Source organism: Parus major, chromosome 18 (genome assembly GCF_001522545.3).
Source record: "Parus major isolate Abel chromosome 18, Parus_major1.1, whole genome shotgun sequence".
Taxonomy (NCBI): Eukaryota; Metazoa; Chordata; class Aves; order Passeriformes; family Paridae; genus Parus; species Parus major.
Window position 1 is genome coordinate 3,713,954 of NC_031786.1, and position 19,593 is coordinate 3,733,546.

Consider the following 19,593-nt stretch of genomic DNA (forward strand, 5'->3'; position numbering starts at 1 on the left):
ATGTGGGGGAGCCTGGCACCCTGAGAACACAATAAAACCGGCTTAAATGTGTTGAGCCATCACTATCCTCAGTTACCTGCACCTGGACGGGGGGCTGGTTCCTCTGCTACAGTGACAATCCATCAGGGTGTGTTTCTGTTACCTCCATGGCTCTCTAGCTCACCACAGGTCCACTAGGTGCTTAGAGGAGAATCACAGAATCATTAAAGCTGGAAAAGACCTTTAAGATCATCGAGTCCAGCCATCAGCCACGTCCAACCTTTTACAGTGTCCCTGCTGCAGCTGGAGGTCACAGCTGCTCCCTACAGGGCTTGTCTGCAAAAGGAGACTGTGGAGTCTCCCTCTCTGGAGACATTCCAAACCCACCTGGATGTGTTCCTCTGTCACCTGCTCCAGATGACCCTGCCTTGGCAGTGGAGTCAGACTGGATGATCTCCAGAGGTCCCTTCCAACCCCAACAATTCTTTGATTGTGTTAATAATGACAATATAATATTGGCTTTTGCATTTATATATTAGCTTTTACATATTGTTATTGATCATAAGTATTTGGATATGGTAAAATTTGTAACTCCTTTTAGCTGCTTATTACTATAACACAATCTATTAGTTTTGCACTGTTTAGCTTACAGAAATAGTAATGTGAATAATTTATTATATCAGCGTATGCACCATATAGCTTGTAGAAACAGTAATGTGATGAATATATGTAGGTGTTAGCAAAACATGAAATATTAAAATGCTCCTATGTAACTAAGGGAATGGTGTAAAGCAATCATGTTGTTTCCCCCACATCTGCTGACTGACCTCTCCAAATGATAGCAGATCCAACAGATAACAAACCAGAGCACCAGAGAAGAATTGGAGAACTTGTTAACTCCTTATCAGGGAGTGTGAAACAAGTGGATGGAAAAAGAAGAAGAAATAAAATATATTGACCTAACCCAAAGGATGTCATGCAGATAAATTAGACTGTAAAACCAAACAAAAGAGCTCCTGAAACATCAAAAAGCTCACAAGAATGCTTGAATAATGTATGAGATACATGAATATGCATGTACCTCAATAATGTAACAGTATATAGATAAAACTGTCTTAACCTACCAGCGTGTTCTTTGGCCGATAGCCAGAAACCCCAGTGCTGGACATTGTCCCTTTTTATTCCCTTATTAAACTTTTAAAAATTCTAGAGAGTGAACTTAGTTTTTCAGACTGCGATTCTGTAATTACCCGGTAGCCACAAAGCTCAGTTAACAAATGTGCTGTTTAAACAAAGAAAAAGTACTTCAGAAGCGGAACATTTTAAAAGCAGACAGCACAGCTAATCCTGTCAATCCTTCCAATCCAAACCATTCTATGATTCTAAGATGTGATTTGAGCAGGTCCTGCCGTTAAGTCAGCGACCGGCTTTTGAAGGATTACTTGTACTGACAGGCACTGCGGCGCCGGTATTGCATTTTTCTGTGCATTACACAAACGGAGGAGCTGCAGCATCCGCAGGCGCTTCTCCTGGGGTGGGGTGAGGACACAGCCCGTGCGCTCCGAAGGCTCCTCCCAGCGCCGGGCCCCGGGGCGGGCTCGGCCGGCGGGGCGGGGCGGCGGCGCGGCCCGGCTGCTCCCCGCTGCTCCCCGCGGCACAGGCGGGGCCGGGGCCGCCATGCTACCGGCGCTGCCGGACGGCGATGAACGGGAGCTGGAGAGCAGCGAGGAGGGCGGTGGTGCGGGCGAGGAGCGGCGGCCGGAACGGCACGGCTGCACCTACCACGGTCTCTATGGCTACCGCAGGTGAGGCACCGGCATCCCCCGCGGCGAGGCCGTGCCCAGGCCTTGGCCGTTCCCAGCTCCCTGAATTCTCTATATTTTTTTTCCCCCTCTCTCCCCAGTGAGATTCTTTCGCTCCCATAATGTACCGATTCCCTGCTCCTGTTTTTATTCACCCTCGGGCCGTGCCTTTTCCCGGCTTCAGCCCCTGTTCCCTGTTGGTGTCAGGGCTGTAAACTCACTCCCGGGAATCCCTTGGGTTCCAGGTCCGTGCAGCAGGGAGCTGCCGGCGGGGATGGCAGTGCCGGCGGCGCCGTGGCACACACACCCTCCACCGAAGACTTCAGGTAAAGCACCACAATCGCGGGAATACCCCGATTTGAAGTCTTTGCCTTATTGCTGTCAGATCACTGTTAGGTCCTCTGCAGTCCTTTCAAAACACAGCTCCCTGTGGAAGTATTCTGGAGTCCCCATGGCACTTCTGGAATACCTGGGGAATGGACACATATACAGAGCTCAAGTAATGTATTAAACAGAAACTATCATCCTTGAGTTTGAACTCACTTCTTTTTTTTTTTGCGACTAGTACTTGATATTGCTGTATTGATTTAAGTTTTTCATGTAGGTAACATACAAAAAAAAAAAATAACTCATTTTCAATGGACATCTTTCCAAAAGCTCTGTATTACAGTTGGGGAAATGTAGGAACAAAGAGGGCAATGTCTTGTCTGTAGCTGCTGGGAAGGTCAACATGAGCTGAGCACATCTCCAGACTCCTGGTGAGTGGGCAAACCACTGACTGCTCATGATGGGCCAAAAGTCACAGAGCTGCCTTAGTTGTCACTAGAGAGAGATCGCAGGGACTCCCCTGTTAGAGGCAGGTTCTGCACGGGCTGAGAGACACAAAACAATAACATTTGCCATTTGGTAACGATTTCTTCTGGTTTTTAAAGCCTCTCCTTACTGGACACCAATTTACCAGCTGAAGCAGAGACGGAGTTGCGCAGTTTCATCGCTAAGCGTCTTACTAAAGGAGCGCTGTTTGAAGGAATGGGGAATGTCGTATCAGTGGGGCTAAGGTAAATTTTTGAAATTATTGGTGAATGAGAGCTGTAAGGAACATTGGCACATCTTGCCTGCCTGCTGCTGCACTTAGGTTTAATCCTAATTCTGTGTTCTCAGTCTGTTGCTGCTGTTAATAACAGCCTTACACAATGGCACTTTCCTTTTTTAGGTAACTTTGAGAAAAATATTGTTTTAAATAATTTATTGTTTGAATTCTTAAAAAATACTTCAGATATTTATGATTATTTCCTTTTAAACTAATCACACAGAAGAAAAAAGAAAATGTCTAAGACCTGCACCTATGGCTGCACCTACCACGGCCATAGGAGCCACCGGTGCTAAGGGTTAAAACTACCTCAGAAATCACGTATGTCTGCTTTTTGCACTTATTTATTGTGATGTATCTGGAAGAAAGTACTTTTTTTTTTTTTAAAATATTTCTTTTTCCTTTTCTCATAGCATACCAGAAAGTAAAGTTGGTTGTTACTACTGTCGTTTCCAACAAGAAAGTCTTCTGGAAATGGCAACGTTGGAATCAGACATCAATGCTCCAGAATATGTGGTTTGTTTCTTAGGTGGCTCAGAGAAAGGTCTGGAACTATATCCTTACCTTTAACTTTCTTTCCTGTATGGAGAGGGAGATGATGTAAAAATTATCTTGTTGTTTTGTCTGTTCCTTCTTGAAATCAGCTCATTTGTGCATACCTTCCAGTAACAGAAAATGTCAGTAACAGCCATATACTGAAAGGAAAAAATACAGGTCTTAAGTGATGCATCTTATTTTCCTTAAGAAGATACTTTCAGGCTTGAGCTGGACAAGTACATTCAAAATCTGAAGAAAAACTTTGATTTGGAGGTAAAACCTAACTTTTTTTTTAAGTGATGAAAATTAGTATTTATATAGCTTATTTGCTAAAAGGATATGGAAGATCTAGTCTATAGAGACAAAATAGGGGTTTCAGGTACCAGTATGAAACACTGGCAGAGATACTTGACTCACTGTAGTACAATGAATGTCTAAAGTGCTATCAGCCACACATGTCAAAAGGAAAAAAAGAAAGGGGGGGAACCTTTTTGTGTCAGTCATAGAACTCTTAAATGTTACAATTAAATTTAGAGAGAAGAATAATCAATAAAAGGTGATGTTCTACAAGGAACTTCTCAATATCCACCTTGATTTTTACTAGTTCTGAATATTAAGAAAAGACATTTGTGGGTTTCTTGTCACATTTTTCTAGTGGAAGTTCTGCATTTTAAGTCTGTTTGTCACCCCATCTGCTGTTGCATGGTCTTCACTTAATATATACCATAATATTACAGTTCTGGCTGTTTCTTAAAAAGCAAAGCCTTTAATTGCTGATAAAATAAGGCTTTAAATGTCAAACTCATTATTTAGTTCGCTGTAGTTTGAGATTAAGAAGGTTCCAACATCCAGTTATCTTAGGTTGAGTAGATTATTAGTAGGCTTCTATTGGTGTAGAAAACTGATTTGTAGTTAAAGTTTTAATGTTTCAATGTGTTACAGCAAAAAAATTTGGAGACCTGTGTTAGCCCCTACCTGAGGAGCTGGTTTGAGGATGCCATCTGCCCTATCCAGAGGGTTGTGCAGCTCTTCCAGGACAAACTTGCCTCTCTGCTACATGCTGTAAGTGTATTTAAAACTGGGTAGCTAAAAAACCTCCAGAAGCTATCTCAGTGACTCTAGCATGGTTAAAATGTTTCTTGCATTTGCCTTCCCAGCAGGAAGAAATGAAAACTATTTCATTGTTGTTGTTGTTTTTGGTTTTTTTTAAATTCAGACCAAGTACTTTTCCTTTGATTATTGCTAAAGAAGCATATAACAATTTCTTCTATCACTTTAAAAAAAATTACCTAATGGTATCCACACTGAAATTAGAGTAAGAAAATCAGCAATAGCATGAGCAGGCTGTACATGCTATAATCCTGTTAATGAAAAGGGGTGTTATATTGTGTATGTGCCTTGTGTAATTCACTGGAAACAGAAAAGAGACTAATCCTAAATCTAGTCTCTGAGTTTGAGGAGGCTCTGGATGGAATAGCTAACATAGTATAACTGCTGAATTTCTTCTGAGTGTAGAACCAGCTGCAATGGCAATAATACAGAGTACTGCCTTGACAAGAACAGTCTTTAAAGTACCACATTATGTATTATTGCTCAGAACTGCAATACAGCAACAAAAGTAATACTGAAGTTGCATCCAGCTTTTTCCTTTTATTTTTTGTTTCTTTTTTTTGTTTAAGGCTCTGAGTTACACTCCTGTAGAAGTCAGAAATGCAGATGAAAGAACAGAAAAGGACATCAGCAGGTAAAGATACTTTGAGCCCAAGGAACCTCTGAGTAACTTGGTTGTGTCTGACAGTCACCTTGGTGTCCAGGTGTTGGACACCTTGGAGTTGTAAAGGAGCAAGCAGTTGACAAGAGCTTTCTGTGTCAGGTTCCTGGCAGCTGCCAGCCTCCAAGGACTTGTCCAGGAAGGCACAATGACCTCCCTGTGCATTGCCATGACAGAGGAACAGCACAAGTCCATGGTTATAGACTGCAGTGGACCTCAGCCCCAGCTGCATAATGCAGGTGAGATTACAGCTGGGAACACTTCATGTCACTGCCTTGGATCCATCAGCTGCTGAGAGCTGTGACATGAGAGGCAGTTGATGATATTCAGAAGGTCATGGGCTCCTGCCCAGAAAGTTTGGGTTCTGTTTTCCTATGAGGTAGCAGAGTTGTTTGTTACACCAGACACACTGGAACTCTGGGTTATAAATGCTTAGTAATAAAATCCACAGTTTCATTTAGTTTGTGGACCATGAAAGTATGAGTTGTACAGTTCAGGGAATCTGCAAAACTTTTTTTTCCTATTGTGGTTTTGTCAAATGTTGGGAAATGGGATTCAACAATTAGAACACACTTGTGTAATCACTGTAGCTGTATTTGCTTTTCCATCTGTATGTATTGCTTTTCCTTAAGACTCATTTCCTGGCCCAGGTATCACTTGTTATGTGAGAGTGATTAATGTAGCTGTATATTTATGTTGAGCTCATTTGCTTTTTCTCATCTCATTTCTCTGTTTCTCTGTGTCCCTGAACATTTAACAGGAAGCAACAGATTCTGTGAGGACTGGATGCAAGCTTTTGTGAATGGTGCTGAGGGTGGAAATCCATTTCTCTTCCGGCAGATTTTGGAAAACTTTAAATTGAAGGTACCTGTTCATATATGTTAAAGACTTGAAAAAGATATTTGAGTTACTGAGGGAGCAAATACTATATGCAAAATACTATTTTGCAGTGAATTAAAGTTTTAGGTTATTACATGTCTATATGTCATTAACTGATTAACTCTCAAGCTTAATTTGTGGGCTGGCTTACTGTAGTTGACAAGAACAGCTGTAAAGTAATATTAAAGTTTCTTCAGTGAATGTTTCAAAGGTGCTTTCTCAAATTTAAAGTAAGACCCATTTTCTTTGTTGCTGTTGTTTTCTTCAAATACTGTTAATCTGAGCCTTGCACACACAGTTTCATGCTACTGGGTTGAGTAGCTAACACTTTTTAACTGAGCTGCCATAATAGAATTCTTGCTACATGTTGGACTCATCACATTCTGTCCACACATTTTGCATCATTGCTGTAGAAGCTATAATATTCATCCAAGACAATATTCAATTCTTGTATTACTCTTAAGTAGTACTACAAAATTTCTACTGGAAATGCTTTTCTTTTTCCTGCTATTTATTCTTTATTTTCCATAAATGTGTTTTCATTCCATGTAGGAGGATAAGAAAATGCTCTGTTACTCTTTTTCCAGGCTATTCAGGACATTAACAACCTGAAGAGGTTCATCCGCCAGGCTGAAATGAACCACTATGCTTTGTTCAAGTGCTACCTGTTCCTAAGGAACTGTGGCAGTGGAGACATCCTGCTGAAGATTGTGAAAGTAGAACATGCAGAAATGCCAGAAGCCAGGAACGTAGTGACCGTCCTGGAAGAATTCATGAGAGAAACATCAGTGGCTTAAAATATCTTATGTATAAATAATTAATTTCTGTGCAGCTATTACAGGAATTTTAATTTATATTTAAAAGTATTGCCTAAGTCAAACCTTAGTTGCAGTTTCACCTGCCTTTCCTTATTTTTAGACAAAGCACTATGATCTTTTTTAATGTGTAAATATCAGATAATACAAACTCCTGCAGAGTTTTCAAATTCTCCAACTGACTTGCTCCTGTTCTGAGAAAATCATGATATTTGATTTTTACAGTCATTGCAAGACCAAACCCAAATCCCTTACCTAGCAAACATTTCACTGTTTTAAATATTTTAAATATCTTAAAAATCACTTAGATCTGGCTATGGTGTTTTAATAAAGAAGTACAAACAGCTGGACAGGTCTAGATAATGAATTGATCATTTTAGTTTAGATTAGAGAATCTAGGTACCAAGTCTGTAGCTGGCGTCTGCTTTCAAACTGCTGGTCTGTTGTGCTGCCACTGGATAAACAAGTTGGTAATTGGTATGAAACAGCTGCCTTAAGACTGAACCGTTGCAGTGATCAGTTTGTATGTGTGCAAACCTACACATAACAGGTATCTGAAATTCCCAGGTTTTTTGATGAATCCCCTCCTTCCTTAGTCTGAGATGTAATCAAGACCTTCTTATATTACAGTTTTGCATAACTAAATAATCTTACGTTTTTCAATCATGAAGAAACTAAAAAGTTTCCACATTTAATATTAAGACATTTTCAGAATATGAAGTAAATGAACTTCCCAAATTAATTACTCAGACATTAAATCATTTCAGCAATGGATTCTTACCCACATCATGGGACACATAGGCAGCAGAATACCTGAAAAAAATCTTTGGCTACAGCTGGAATAAAAACTCATCAAGTCTCTGCTTCATGAGGTTATGAGTTCATAACCTCATAAAGAGGGTGATTTCTGCAAACCTGAGAAAAGCAGAATTCCCTGTTGGTTCCCTTTGCAGCAGAGGATGTTTTAACTCCCCCTGAAACAGTGCCTGTAACTAACACAGCTCAGTGTGACTTGTGCTGGTGCTCTGTACTGTGAGGGCAGGAATTGCACCACGATGAACCCATAATAAAGTTGACAATAAAATATTGAAATCCTCAATAGTGCGTCTATAAATTGTCTGAGTGTGATCTTTGATGTGTCCTGTTCAAAACACTTTATCCCTCAATGCAGAGGACCTTCAAGTGTGCCATCAACAGCCAAGGTTACATATGATGTAGTTGGGCAGGTCAGAGAAGAAAAGTAGTGAGAAAGAAAACAAACCCCTCATTCAGTCACTTGTAGGAGCTCTGAGAAGTAACAAGTGTTTTCCTTCATCAGTGAGTACAGCAGCATCACTCAATAAAACATGTTGCCCCTTGTTTCTCCCCTGCATTTCTAACAAAGTTGGAGCACTGATTGTTCAGTTTTTTGGCAGATGAGGACACAAGAAAGAGGTCAGTGCTTAAAAAATAAGTTAGATGTGAAGAACAGGTAGCATGAAAATGTGTGGTGCTTGCAGGCTGTAACACCTTTTGTATGAGTTGACAAAAACTGACAAAACCCACCTTACCTTTGTGCTGAAAGTCCTCAGCTAATGGAGAGATTTGAGTGTCTCGGGAAGTTCAGTTCAGTGCAGAGAACTGACAGCAAGAGCCGAGTCCCACACACGGTAGCAGGGATCTGCCTGTCTTAGGAGCAGCACATCTGACAGGAACTGCTCCTACATCTGTCTCTTCATTCCTATAAATTACACTTTAAACCAGTGTTTCCCAACAAAAACACAACTTATTTTTCAAAATAAGCCTCCCTCTTCCACACTGGTAGGATTTTTATTTTAATCAGCTGAGGGTTTACTGCAGAGCTTTTTGGATATGTTGTTTCCACTATTGATTCAAGAGATGAGTGTTGGCTCTCAGATTTGAAAACATTCAGTAGAGACTGATGTTAAAAGAGTACAACCCTCTTCCCCAGTAAAAAAAATTTACTTAGATGTAAAAAAATGCAAAAAAAAATTACTCAAATGTCAACTTCCCTGCAGTTCTGAGGTCACTGCAATGAAGGGACAGCTGCCAAAGGTGGGACAACACCTGAATTTCCATACAAGTCCCAAGCCAGTTCTGCATCCTCATTAGATCTTGTGGAGAAATGAAGCTGCAGTTCACTCTCCCCTTTATCTGTTAGACAGACATAAAAATGAGTTACCAATGTCATTATTAGAAGATTACATGGCAAAGCTCCAAACCAACAGATCTTTTGTTAAATGCCATGTTAACTGTAGACAAACTTACAAAACTGTCCTTGAAAGGTCTTTCTTGGTTCTTTTTTTGTTATGTGATACAGAACAACTCAATTTTATTTAAAAAAAATAAATATAAAAGATAAATGAAACAGAAAACAAACAAACAAAAAAAAACCACCAAAAAAATTTAATGGATTCTGCGCTCAAATAATATTGTCACAACAAAAATATACAGAATGTACACAATACAAAAATATTTGAAAACATACAATAGCATCTTACCTTGCAAATATCATTTTGTTTTACTAGCCCTTCACAGGGAAAGTACCATTTGTTCAGTATTTTAAGGCAGAAAATTACGTAGTTTAGTGCTTTGTGTTTAACACTTGGATGTGGTGTTAGCATTAGCAGTGTAAGCAAAAGAAAAGCTGCATAAATCTGGCTTTATTTGCAAACTGAACAGACACTGTGGGAGTCAGGAGAGAGTCAGTGACAATGTATGTTTCAAGCTCGCTGAAAATAAGGTACTTTAGCTACTTAAATCATAGGAAATATTTTGTGCTCTGTGTTGTAAAGTACCCTGAAACATTTTTTCTGTACTCCTACTGTCATATTAGAAAGCTTTTTCCAATTAAAAGCCAATGATTAATGGTGACATTAAAATGCATTTGCCTTTAAATAAGCTTGGTTTCTGTTTTAGGTGCAATTCTTTTTTACAGAGCTGCAAAATGCACTGCACTCCTTTATAACCAGCTCATGGCATCAGTGATTAGAGAAGAAATCTTTGAGTTCTACCACACAAAGCACTGCAGAGCAGCCACCACTGTAAGGGGGGCAGAAGAGCAGCAATATTCAGAGGTTCTGGCCTGGGCTCTCTAGTCCCAGCTTGCCCCCAGAGGTGGCTGGTGCTGAACTGCCACGTCCCCATTCTCCAGTTCCACTTTGGGCAAAGACAGTGGATGGGTGTTCCAAAGCAATTGGGCTGAGCTTGAATCTTTGTAAACAGGCTTTGAGCTCTTTACTCACTGAAGGATGTGTGAAAGTTCTACCCACCATCCTGTGAGACTAAATATTGGCAGAGAACAGCAGCTGCCTTGTGAGGTCAGCAGTCAGCTATCATACCAGTCACCAGCTCTGAACACGTCGGATTTCATCCTCCATGGCCCAGTTCAAACTGAAAGGGCCCAATCTGATCTAAAACACATGGGCAGTATAATCCAACAGAAGCAGCCAAGGTGTTGGGATACAGAATCCCTGAGATTTATTTCTAGTAACAATTTCTCTAGCTTCCCCACTCCCTGTTGATAACATACTTCCCACTGCCAAAGGAGCAAATAGTGAAAAAGCACAATATGCCACGTAAGTGCTAAGACTCCTCATCAACTGATAGGGAAACAGTGACACACGATGTTGTCTTAAAACTCAGCGAAAGTAAATTCATCAGCACTTTTATGACTGCTACACCTCACTCAGAGATTGTTTCTGGAAACCTCCTCTCCTACAAATGCATGACAACCCTCTCCCTCCTCCTATCTGTGCTACTACCGCTGTGTGTTAAACGAATCTTTACCTGTCTCCAAGCATCTAGGAATAAAAGGTGCCGTTTGCAGTCCCCGTGGACTTTGATCTGCCTGGTTCTCCTCCCAGGGCTGTCGCAGCCCCTTGTCCCGCCTGTGGCCGGTGCTGCTGCCCGCGGCCGGCAGGTGTCCCTGGCAGCTCCGCATCCAGCGCCGGCTGCTCCGCCTGCCGCACTGCTCCTCATCCTCACGGACCTCTGCTGCAATGAACTCACTGCAAGGGAAATCCACCACACAAACGGCTGCTTTTTTTTTTTTTTTTCTTTTCTCCCCCAGGTGTTGTGTCCTCGCTCAGGGACACAGTGTAAAATAACTTGCTCCGCTGTGCTCTGTTCAAACCTGTACATTGGTGACAGTCTTTGCCTTCTGCTCTAACATTGCACAGTCATAAAGTTCAATAGATTCATGTTTTATCTGACTGATGGAAAATCCTAGCAGTAGCTAAAATAAAACCACAACAAATCACTGAAATCAGTCCCCCAGTGGATGCTCCTTCAGGAGCACACTGCTGACTGTGACAGGTTGGAACCACGAGTGAGCAGGATGGAGAGTATTCCACCTCCAACGTGAGCCAGCAGCTTCAAGGACATCTGGAGGTAACACAAAAGCCTGGTTGCTGTTAGTTCTGTGGTGCTGCAGCACTGTGGCACTCCTGGGTGTGTTAGAAGATAACATAACTGGAATTCAGGATACTCTGTAGAAACACAGCAAGTTTTCACACTGTAATTTTAATGATTAAAAAAATAATTAAAAAGCTTTAGCACTTTGTGCTGCTTCTGGCTCCATGAGCTGATTGATTCTTAGCAGACAACAGGCTCTGTGCATAAAATGCTCCATATATGGGGGGAAGATTTCAGCTCTGATGAGCAGGAATGTGAAAGGTTTCATTCCTTCACCTACAATAAATCTAACACTGCCTTAAAATTTGCCTTTCTGATCCCCAGGGTTGTTTGTAGACTTGTTCAGGCAGGGTATGGGGACACAGAATGAAGTCAGAAAGATGAACAACAGCTTAAAAGAACAAGTCAGAAGACCAACTTCAGAGCTGTTTTCAACCAGTTCATGTAAACTACACTCATCTATGGAAGAAGGACCAAGGAAGGCTGTCTGCATTACTTGGTTCAGCTCCCTCCCACTCCTGAACTGAGTAGACATTTTGGCCATGATCAAGCTGATCAAGAATCTGGTGGCTCTTGAATTTTTATCTTGTTTCACCTCAGAGCACACACTGGCAGGTACAGAAAACTTTACTGGTAAAAAACTCATGGGCAGTAAGTAGCTTCCAGGTGAGATAAAAAAAATTAAAGTCAATTGGAGCACATCACACTCTGGTAAATTATAGGCAAAATAATCTGAGTTCTTTTGCAATTGAAATTTTCTACCAAAATTTTAAAAGCTTTCCTTAGATTTCAGAACTCCCATTCTTGGTCACCTCTGTTTTGAAGGCATCTGTAATGAGAAAGGCTTAGCAATAGGTGAGGGAAGGAATGTCCTCCTGACTTGTTAACCATGTCAGAACTCTCCTAGCTCCCACTCTCCTTCCTGCCTGCTCCCAGGGGGATCCAGGGCTACAACTCTCACTGGGCCAGCACCTGCAATGGTCTGTGGGAACTCTCGTGACTGCTGGGATCTGGACCCAAACTGCAGAGGTAAATATGCTCAGGGAACCAATCCCTTCTCCAAAATGATCAGAGCTCTGCCTTTATCCCTTCCTCTTGGTCCTCAATGAGGCCCATGAACAATGTACTGGCCATGCAGAACAAAAGTGCAGTCGCCCTTAGAAATCTTATTTCTGTGCACAAAGGTGGCGAAAATTGTTTCTTTTGCAGGTAAGGCTTATTCCAGGCTGCAGAAACACTTAATTTCTCTCTGCTCCTTCTGAGGCAACAGAAGCTTTATGGGTGCATCTGGTGGGAGAAAACTTCATCCCTCAACCCAGAGTTATTTTTCCATAAGAGGCAAAGAAGGGGGCAGCTGATAAGCACTTGTGGATGTCCCCTCTAGAAAGTCAGACTCCTACTAGCTTGTGGTATCATCTGGCAGCATGGATAGCACAGCTGAGAGAACAAAGCCCACAACACAGAGACATTTTCTACAGAGCAAACACAACTGCTATGGTGCCTGTGGGATGTGCAGTGAAAGACTCTGTTGGCTGTGCCTGGGCACCAGCAGGAAATAGAAAAAAGGAAGAGAGTTGCTTGTCTGGAGAGACTCTTATGGCTGCTTTGTCCATCCCATTGAATAGCTGGGTAAAGGGCAGAGGAAAGGAGGGTACCCACATTCCTGGACTGTAATTTGGCAGCTCTCTAAAGTGACAAGCAAAATAAGCACATTACAGAGAAGAGTACTTATAAGCTCTGCTTGTGCTACCGATGTCCCCGTGTGGTCCCCAGGTCTGGGCAGGGAACTCTATGAACTGTGTCACAGCCAATTCACAGATTGCCTGAACTGGGCTTGACCAATGCTGAAGAAAAAGGCATCATTGCAATCAACTGTTGTTTGGAGCTCCTGAACATCCACTGCCTCAGTAAGAGGCATCCTCAAAATTTAGAAGTCATATTAAAACCAATTTTATCCATTTCACAATGATCACTGTAGCAAACAACATCCTCTCCACTTCATTGGGAAACCACTGCTACATACAAACTGATTTAACTCCACTGCCTTCAGTGGACTTGGCCCCAAAAGGACTGTATGGCTGTAAAGATTGGATAGTTCCCATCCTGGGCTGCTGGAGGTGATCATGGTCCCACTTTCCTAGTAAGAACCTGCTGGAAGAGTTGAGATTCTTGCTAGGAGCTGACTGCAGGCCAGGTGATAGGTCAGTGTGGCCAGAAAAAATGCAAGAAGAAAACAGCACCTGATTGTCGTCTGATAAAACCACAAATGAACATTTGCCCTCCTTTTCTTCAACCCTCAAAAAAACCCCTAAAAAAACCAAAAAAACAAACAAACAACCTAGCCACGCCCTCTAGCCACAGTAGGCTGGGGAGGAGGGGAATAATTACTTAAAATCAAGTGAAACATGCACAATAGAAGTCACTTCTGGCTGGGTGTTCACAACACTCTAAGATTCCCAATGTTTATAGTGCAATTTCATTTGACCTGTAGTTGAAGTCTCCATCACTTTGTGTGATCAAGTTCTGCCAATTCCTTTGAAAGCTGTGCAAGACAAGTTTCAGCATAGGCTGAAATACCTTAGGAACCATTCAAGTAATTAGACAGTGGCACTGGTATGGCTGAACAGTCAGATGTGTCCAAAGAAACCAGACTCAAGCTGCCTTGTGAGTACCATTTGAGTCTCTAATTAATAAATATCTGCTCTTTTCCCCTTTTAGTGTTCAGTAACATTGAGGAAATTCACTGAACAATTTGCCATAATTCCAGCACTGACCTGGAAAATACAAGTATCTCATAGAAAATATTGATGTGTGGTAACAACCCAAGCAGTCAGTGCCCAGGTGCAGGGCAGAAACTGCAGGGCATGGCCAGCCAGAGTTACAGAACCCACTGGATTTGTGAACAAACTGATCAGCCCACTTTTTCATGAGATCTTTAAGCACCTCCTCCAGCACACTCATGTGTTCAGAAGAATCATCCTCCCCTAAGTTAAATACAAAAATAGATACTCCATCTTCATTCATTTAACACAGCTGACAGATGACTTCTGCTCTCCAGTTTTCTGTCCCATGTTTTCAAGGAGGGGGAGGTAGCTTCAGATCCAACAGACTGTAGGCAAAAATATTCCAGAAGATGGCAAACAAGACAAAAATGACGTAAATAGAAAGGAAGATCCACCATAAAGTCTGATCTTGGAGTCTCTGCTCATAGTTCCTCAGGATGATGACACCAAGGGTGATTCCAACCATCACCCCTCCCAGGTGAGCCATGAAGCTGGGGTGGGGGCATGGGGGGTAAGCGGAGGGGTGGAATCGCAGCCAAACGGCTCTTCCAAATTCAAAGCTCACTGGAACAAAGAACAAAAACTAAATTAATTGTCTAGGTTTATCCTTTCTTAAGTCCATGTTGTGGGCAGCACTGTATCCCTGAGGAGACACAGAGGAAGAAATTGCCTTGTATGGTGAGCACAGGGAAGCTGTGGTTATGTTAGGGCTGTGGCACACAGACATGAGGTCTCTCCAGTGGCTGGAAAGTGGTCTGGGTTTGTGGTGAGAGTGTAGATAGGTTGGGAAATATTCACCTCCTGAAATTTATACCAAAACTATAACAAAAATGAGTTAGAATTTGAAGACAGCTGTCTGTGATGAACACAGAGTTTAGTTTCCCTTATTGCGCCCCTCTGGGGATATGGCTAGAAGAGAATTCATCGGTGTGGGTATAATGCTGCTGCCATCCCAGACAGGATGTGCTCTAGGAAACCCAAGTATTATCATTATGAAAGCATTGCATGTTTGAGATGGCAAAGAGAAGATGTTTAAGTCCCACTCCTTCACAAACACCACAAGCTACAGATGCTGGCTAATGACAAATCCTTGTTTACAAATGCTTCTGTTGAAAGCCAAAATCTGCAATGGAGAGCAATCTGGTTCCTGCTGCCAGAAGGTCCAGCTGCAAGTTCCTATCAAAACTGCTGCAAAGTCAAAACCCTCTGAATCAGCATGTACTATTATGACAAGGACAAACAAAACAGGACTGGCTGCACGTGTGCCAAGCATTGTGTGGTACTTACTACAGATCAAGGCAACGGCCATGCGCAGCAGTTTGAATTGGCACTTCATTCCTGACCAGTTCTGGAAAAGAGACAAGCAAAACAAAGTAATGCTGCACACAAACCTAAAGGGATATTACATTTAGATCCTGCCACTTTCCTGACAACTTCTCAGTGCATTCAAGCCCTACTGTGCTTTTTCAATGTTACTTTCTGTGCCTCAGGCTCCCTGAAATTCTGAAGCTCAGATCTTTGGCAGAACATAGAGAAAAAAGAAAGACTTCAATAAAAGCATATCTAGGAAAAAGTGCCATAAGAAAGCCTGGACTTTCTGTCTTCAGGCTTGGTTATTAACCAGTATAGTGGAATAAAAATATCTGAGCGATAATAAGAAATCATAGGAGGAATATTAAAATTCCTCCTTTTCCACTTGCAAAATTTTAAGGCAGGAAAAGAGATCATGTTTTGAGAAACTCAGATGTATGACAACATTGTTATTATTTATTGTTATTATTTAGTATTATTATTATGAGATTAAATGAAAATTTGCCTATTGAAGGCAGACTTCAATACTAAGATATCAAGATCATCAGGTTTCTTGTGAAAAGCTGCTTATTTGTCACACTGAAGAAATAAAAAGAATGCTTGTAAACTCTTCAGACTATCTTTAATGGCACTTGGGATGGCAAAAATGCAACCTCCACAAAATAAGTAACTGATTTTCTCTCTCCACAGAGGGACCTAACCCAGTCAGAAAGTTCTGAGCTCGTAATTCTGTGCTGCCTCTTCCACTTTTCACTTCCATGTAGCTGCTTTGAATCCCTCCCCTCACTCTTTTCCTTGGGGTGACACGCTTTATTGCTTCCCTTGTTGGTTATTTTATGTATTTAATTCCAATAATATTTATTTTTCCAAGCAGGAATGTTTCCATTTCCTTTGGTTACCAGGAGGCACCAGGGAACAGAAGATTCCAGAGACTCTCCCTACCACAGTCCCTGTTCTCCCCAGCTGTGCCAGACTGAGCTTTGCCAGCAAACAGCCAGCACATCTTTCAGCGTGGGAGCATCACATCCAGATAACAAGTGAGCACAGAGAGACAAGGGGGGGAAAGGAAAACAAAAAAACCCCTCCACCAGAACTGGAAAGGCAGCAAAAATAATTTCAGATGAGAAGAGAGGCAGTGGATAATGGAGAAATAAGGATGCTAAGATAGCAATCGCTAAATAGATTTGGCAGAGGCCAATGAGTAGTGAAATGACAGATCACTTTGTGATGTTCTAAGTCTGGGAAAGTAACTGCTGAAGACTCTCCACACTCCTCTGGAAGAGCCTCTCCCTCTAAAGCAAACCAAAATTTCCCCCAATGTCCCCCTCTATCCCAGTGAATTGTGGTGTTAAAGAACCCTGTGTCTGCATTACCACCCTGAAAGACAGAGGAAATTGTCTCCTGCTTTCCTTGGCACAGTGGCAGGGAACACAAATCACACTGAAAATAACTGTATATAGGGATGCCATTCCCCAGCAGAAACCCTGTGCTGCAGGGGTAGCCCCTCTCCTCCACTCCTGACCTCTCTGCCAGACACAGCTGTCTAATGTGGACAACAACCTCAGCTCATTCATGCTCTGAAAAGCTTGAAGAAGGTGAAGGAGATCAATTCTGCTCAGGATATCTCTCACTTCCCAGTTGTTACAAAGCTGCCTGGAGCATCACTGTGGGTCACAGCTGGAGCCTGCTGACTTTATTGCAGACAAGCATCAAATACAAGGTTTTCTTTTAGGCTTGACTCCAAAACCACCACACAAGCACATCTTCCAGCATCCATATAAAGATCTTCTGTCTCTGCTGCAGCCACATCACATTATCTTCCCACTCAGACCCAGGGGAGGAGCATTGTCCTAATTTTTATGGTTATTCTGCTCTGATATTGCTGGTACAGGACAGACATGCCGCACATGAATCTTCTATTAGCAAAGCCTTTTCTGCCTGGTGTCAGCTGAGGAGTCCCCCAGGCAGCTGTGCTGGGCTTTGCCACTACCTAGCTGAGGGCTGGAGATGAGCTCCTGTTTCCAGCCTTAGAATGACAGTGCTGGCATTTGCTCACCTTTGTAAAGTATTTCATGAGGGGAAACAGCAAAAAAGATGCATCACTAGATCATCCAGAATTCAGTCTGGGTTTTACAAATGGAGATAAGAAATATGCTGTACATAAATGCACGGAATGCTAAATTTCCTTAGATACCCACTACAATTACATAGCACATGCAGACAGAAACAGGTATGCCACTTCTGCAGAGCCAGTCTGCTTTTCAGGCATTTGTCAACCATTGCATGGAGAGCTGATAGCCTGGAGAACACTGATAAATCTTGGATTACCAACATCTTTAGATTGTCCTGGCAAACTGACAACCATCAGGGTACCAAGCTACCAAGTGCAGGGTAATATTTCCATTCCAGGATCACACCATTGAGACAAGACTGGTGCAAGCTATGAATGACAAATAGTTGGGTCAGGCCTTAGTTCCAGCACCTTTGGGCCACCAGACATGGCTCACTCTGAGGTCAGATGGTCACTCTGGTACTCACCATCACAATATTGGCCAGGTGAGCGGAGACAAGAGCATACACACCTCCAGAGGAGCCCACCACCGGCGCCCTCATGTCAGCCACTGACACTGCCAGGGACCCTGGGGAAACAACAAGGCTTTGTGACAATTGCTCACCAAATAAACATACTCTCTCCTACCCTACATCCCTGCTATGGCCTGTTGGTGCTAATTGCTGCAAGCCAAGAATTCAGAAAGAGAAGGAGGGGGAAATTGATTGACTTGTGAAGGCAAGTCAGTCCTGTCAAAACAGCAACTGATTGATTCCTCTGCACCTACTTTAAAAGCAGCCAAGCAAGGCAGCAAAGTGTCTTTAAACTTGTGCTGCAGAAAGGCATTTATTCCCTGATTGAAAGAACAAGGATACAGGAGACAGACAAATGTCTGTTTCCCACCTGAAGATAAAATAGAGGTAGGTCCCATGTTGGCAAGAAAAATATCAGCACAGGGAGAAGGAACAAGGGACTTGTAACTTAGCACAGGCCTCTGATCAAAGCACAGCCTATTACCTGTAAAACCTCAAAGTAAAACTAGTCAAAAATAACCTGGATGGAACAAGTAGGCACATGACAGCAAAATGACAGGTCAAGCACATAAAGGCACCACTAATAATATAGCCAAACGTAGACATTTCTTCTTCTATCCCAGCTGGAGGCTTGGATCAGCTCAAAGCTCCTTTCATTGCCAGCTTTAAGAAAAATTTAAGCAATAGAGGAAAAGGCAGATTTGCTGTCACAAGGAAGGGATAATGAAGATCTTTGTGATGAGTGGGGATGGGAAAAAGACATATTGGAAAGTCTTGAGAGAGTCTTTGGTAGTACAGAATCTAATGAACTTCTTTACTAATTGCCCAACTGATTCCAGGTCAAGAAAGTGCTGAGCTTCCACCAGCCAACTCTGCTGATAGCTCCCTCCTTCCTTGTATGGCCCTGAGACTTCTCAGCTCTTAAACACTGCCATCAAGGAAAAAGTTAATGAGAAATAAAGGAAGGAGTAATAAGAATTTGCAGTTAAGTCCTCAGACACTGCACTGAATGCCTTGATTTCCAGACTTAATGTGTCTTAGTAAAGCCATACAAATGAGAAAGAACCATAAAAGTTGTGGCCTAACTACACTTTACTGTCTATTCCTGATTATTTAGGAGCTGAGTTATCTTCATATTGCCTCAGCATGAATATACCCATTTCCCTCTCTCCTAGCACATGACTAAGAATAAAGCATGTTTCATAACTGGCTAAGATATCAGTGAAGCTCTGGGGTTTGGTAGGTATATCAGTGTAGAAAAGCTATGTCTGGAAAATTGCAAATTGGGCATCACTTTTGTTAGTGCTTGTTAAAATAACAATCAGGGGACAGTGGAGCTGCTCTGCTAACTCCTTTCTCTGCATTAAATACTGTTGGTGTTTGTACCATGCCTAGTCCTGTGTCCTAGTCCAATTATTCTTTCCACAGTGTCTCTCCTGGAATGCAGGATTTATTAGTACTCAATGCAGCTCATTCTACAAAGGGTTTATCTGCTTATTATGGAAAAAAAAAAAAAAGTGGCTGGAAAAAAACAAACACTATAAATCTTGAACTAAGGCAGTCAGTCACTGTCTGAGTTCCACTGTAAAGCTCTTGGTTGTTTTCACACCCTCCTCCTGTTTTAATT

At 42.1% G+C, this 19,593-nt stretch overlaps 2 protein-coding genes across 4 annotated transcripts in view; one reads left to right on the forward strand and one right to left on the reverse strand.

The window, feature by feature from the left end:
* The first annotated feature begins 1,587 nt into the window (after positions 1–1,587).
* On the forward strand, positions 1,588–7,972 carry C18H17orf75 (chromosome 18 C17orf75 homolog). Its single transcript, XM_015646002.1, has 10 exons — positions 1,588–1,784; positions 2,027–2,107; positions 2,714–2,839; positions 3,285–3,425; positions 3,624–3,681; positions 4,351–4,470; positions 5,088–5,152; positions 5,282–5,418; positions 5,940–6,043; positions 6,646–7,972. The coding sequence occupies exons 1-10, from the start codon at positions 1,657–1,659 to the stop codon at positions 6,853–6,855; spliced, it is 1,170 nt and encodes a 389-aa protein (XP_015501488.1). The 5' UTR covers positions 1,588–1,656; the 3' UTR covers positions 6,856–7,972.
* A 1,292-nt stretch (positions 7,973–9,264) lies between these two features.
* The window catches only part of RHBDL3 (rhomboid like 3), a 60,951-nt gene continuing 50,622 nt past the window's right edge, over positions 9,265–19,593 (reverse strand). For 2 of the 3 annotated variants that reach the window (XM_015645997.2, XM_015645999.3), the window contains 3 exons: positions 17,922–18,022; positions 15,360–15,420; positions 9,265–14,636 (listed from right to left, as the gene is read on the reverse strand). In XM_015645997.2, the coding sequence (XP_015501483.1) occupies positions 14,365–14,636; positions 15,360–15,420; positions 17,922–18,022 (434 nt within the window). In that variant the 3' untranslated portion in view covers positions 9,265–14,364. Of the gene's footprint in view, positions 14,656–15,359; positions 15,421–17,921; positions 18,023–19,593 lie in introns of all 3 variants that reach the window. The other variant, XM_033518681.1, reaches the window with a different exon arrangement.

Excerpts from the sequence above, each read along its gene's own strand:
- C18H17orf75 (XM_015646002.1), top strand. The coding sequence starts at position 1,657 with ATGCTACCGGCGCTGCCGGACGGCGATGAACGGGAGCTGGAGAGCAGC. Across the intron at positions 2,108-2,713 it reads CCCTCCACCGAAGACTTCAG|CCTCTCCTTACTGGACACCA; the intron begins GTAAAGCACCAC and ends TGGTTTTTAAAG. Across the intron at positions 3,682-4,350 it reads AGAAAAACTTTGATTTGGAG|CAAAAAAATTTGGAGACCTG; the intron begins GTAAAACCTAAC and ends AATGTGTTACAG.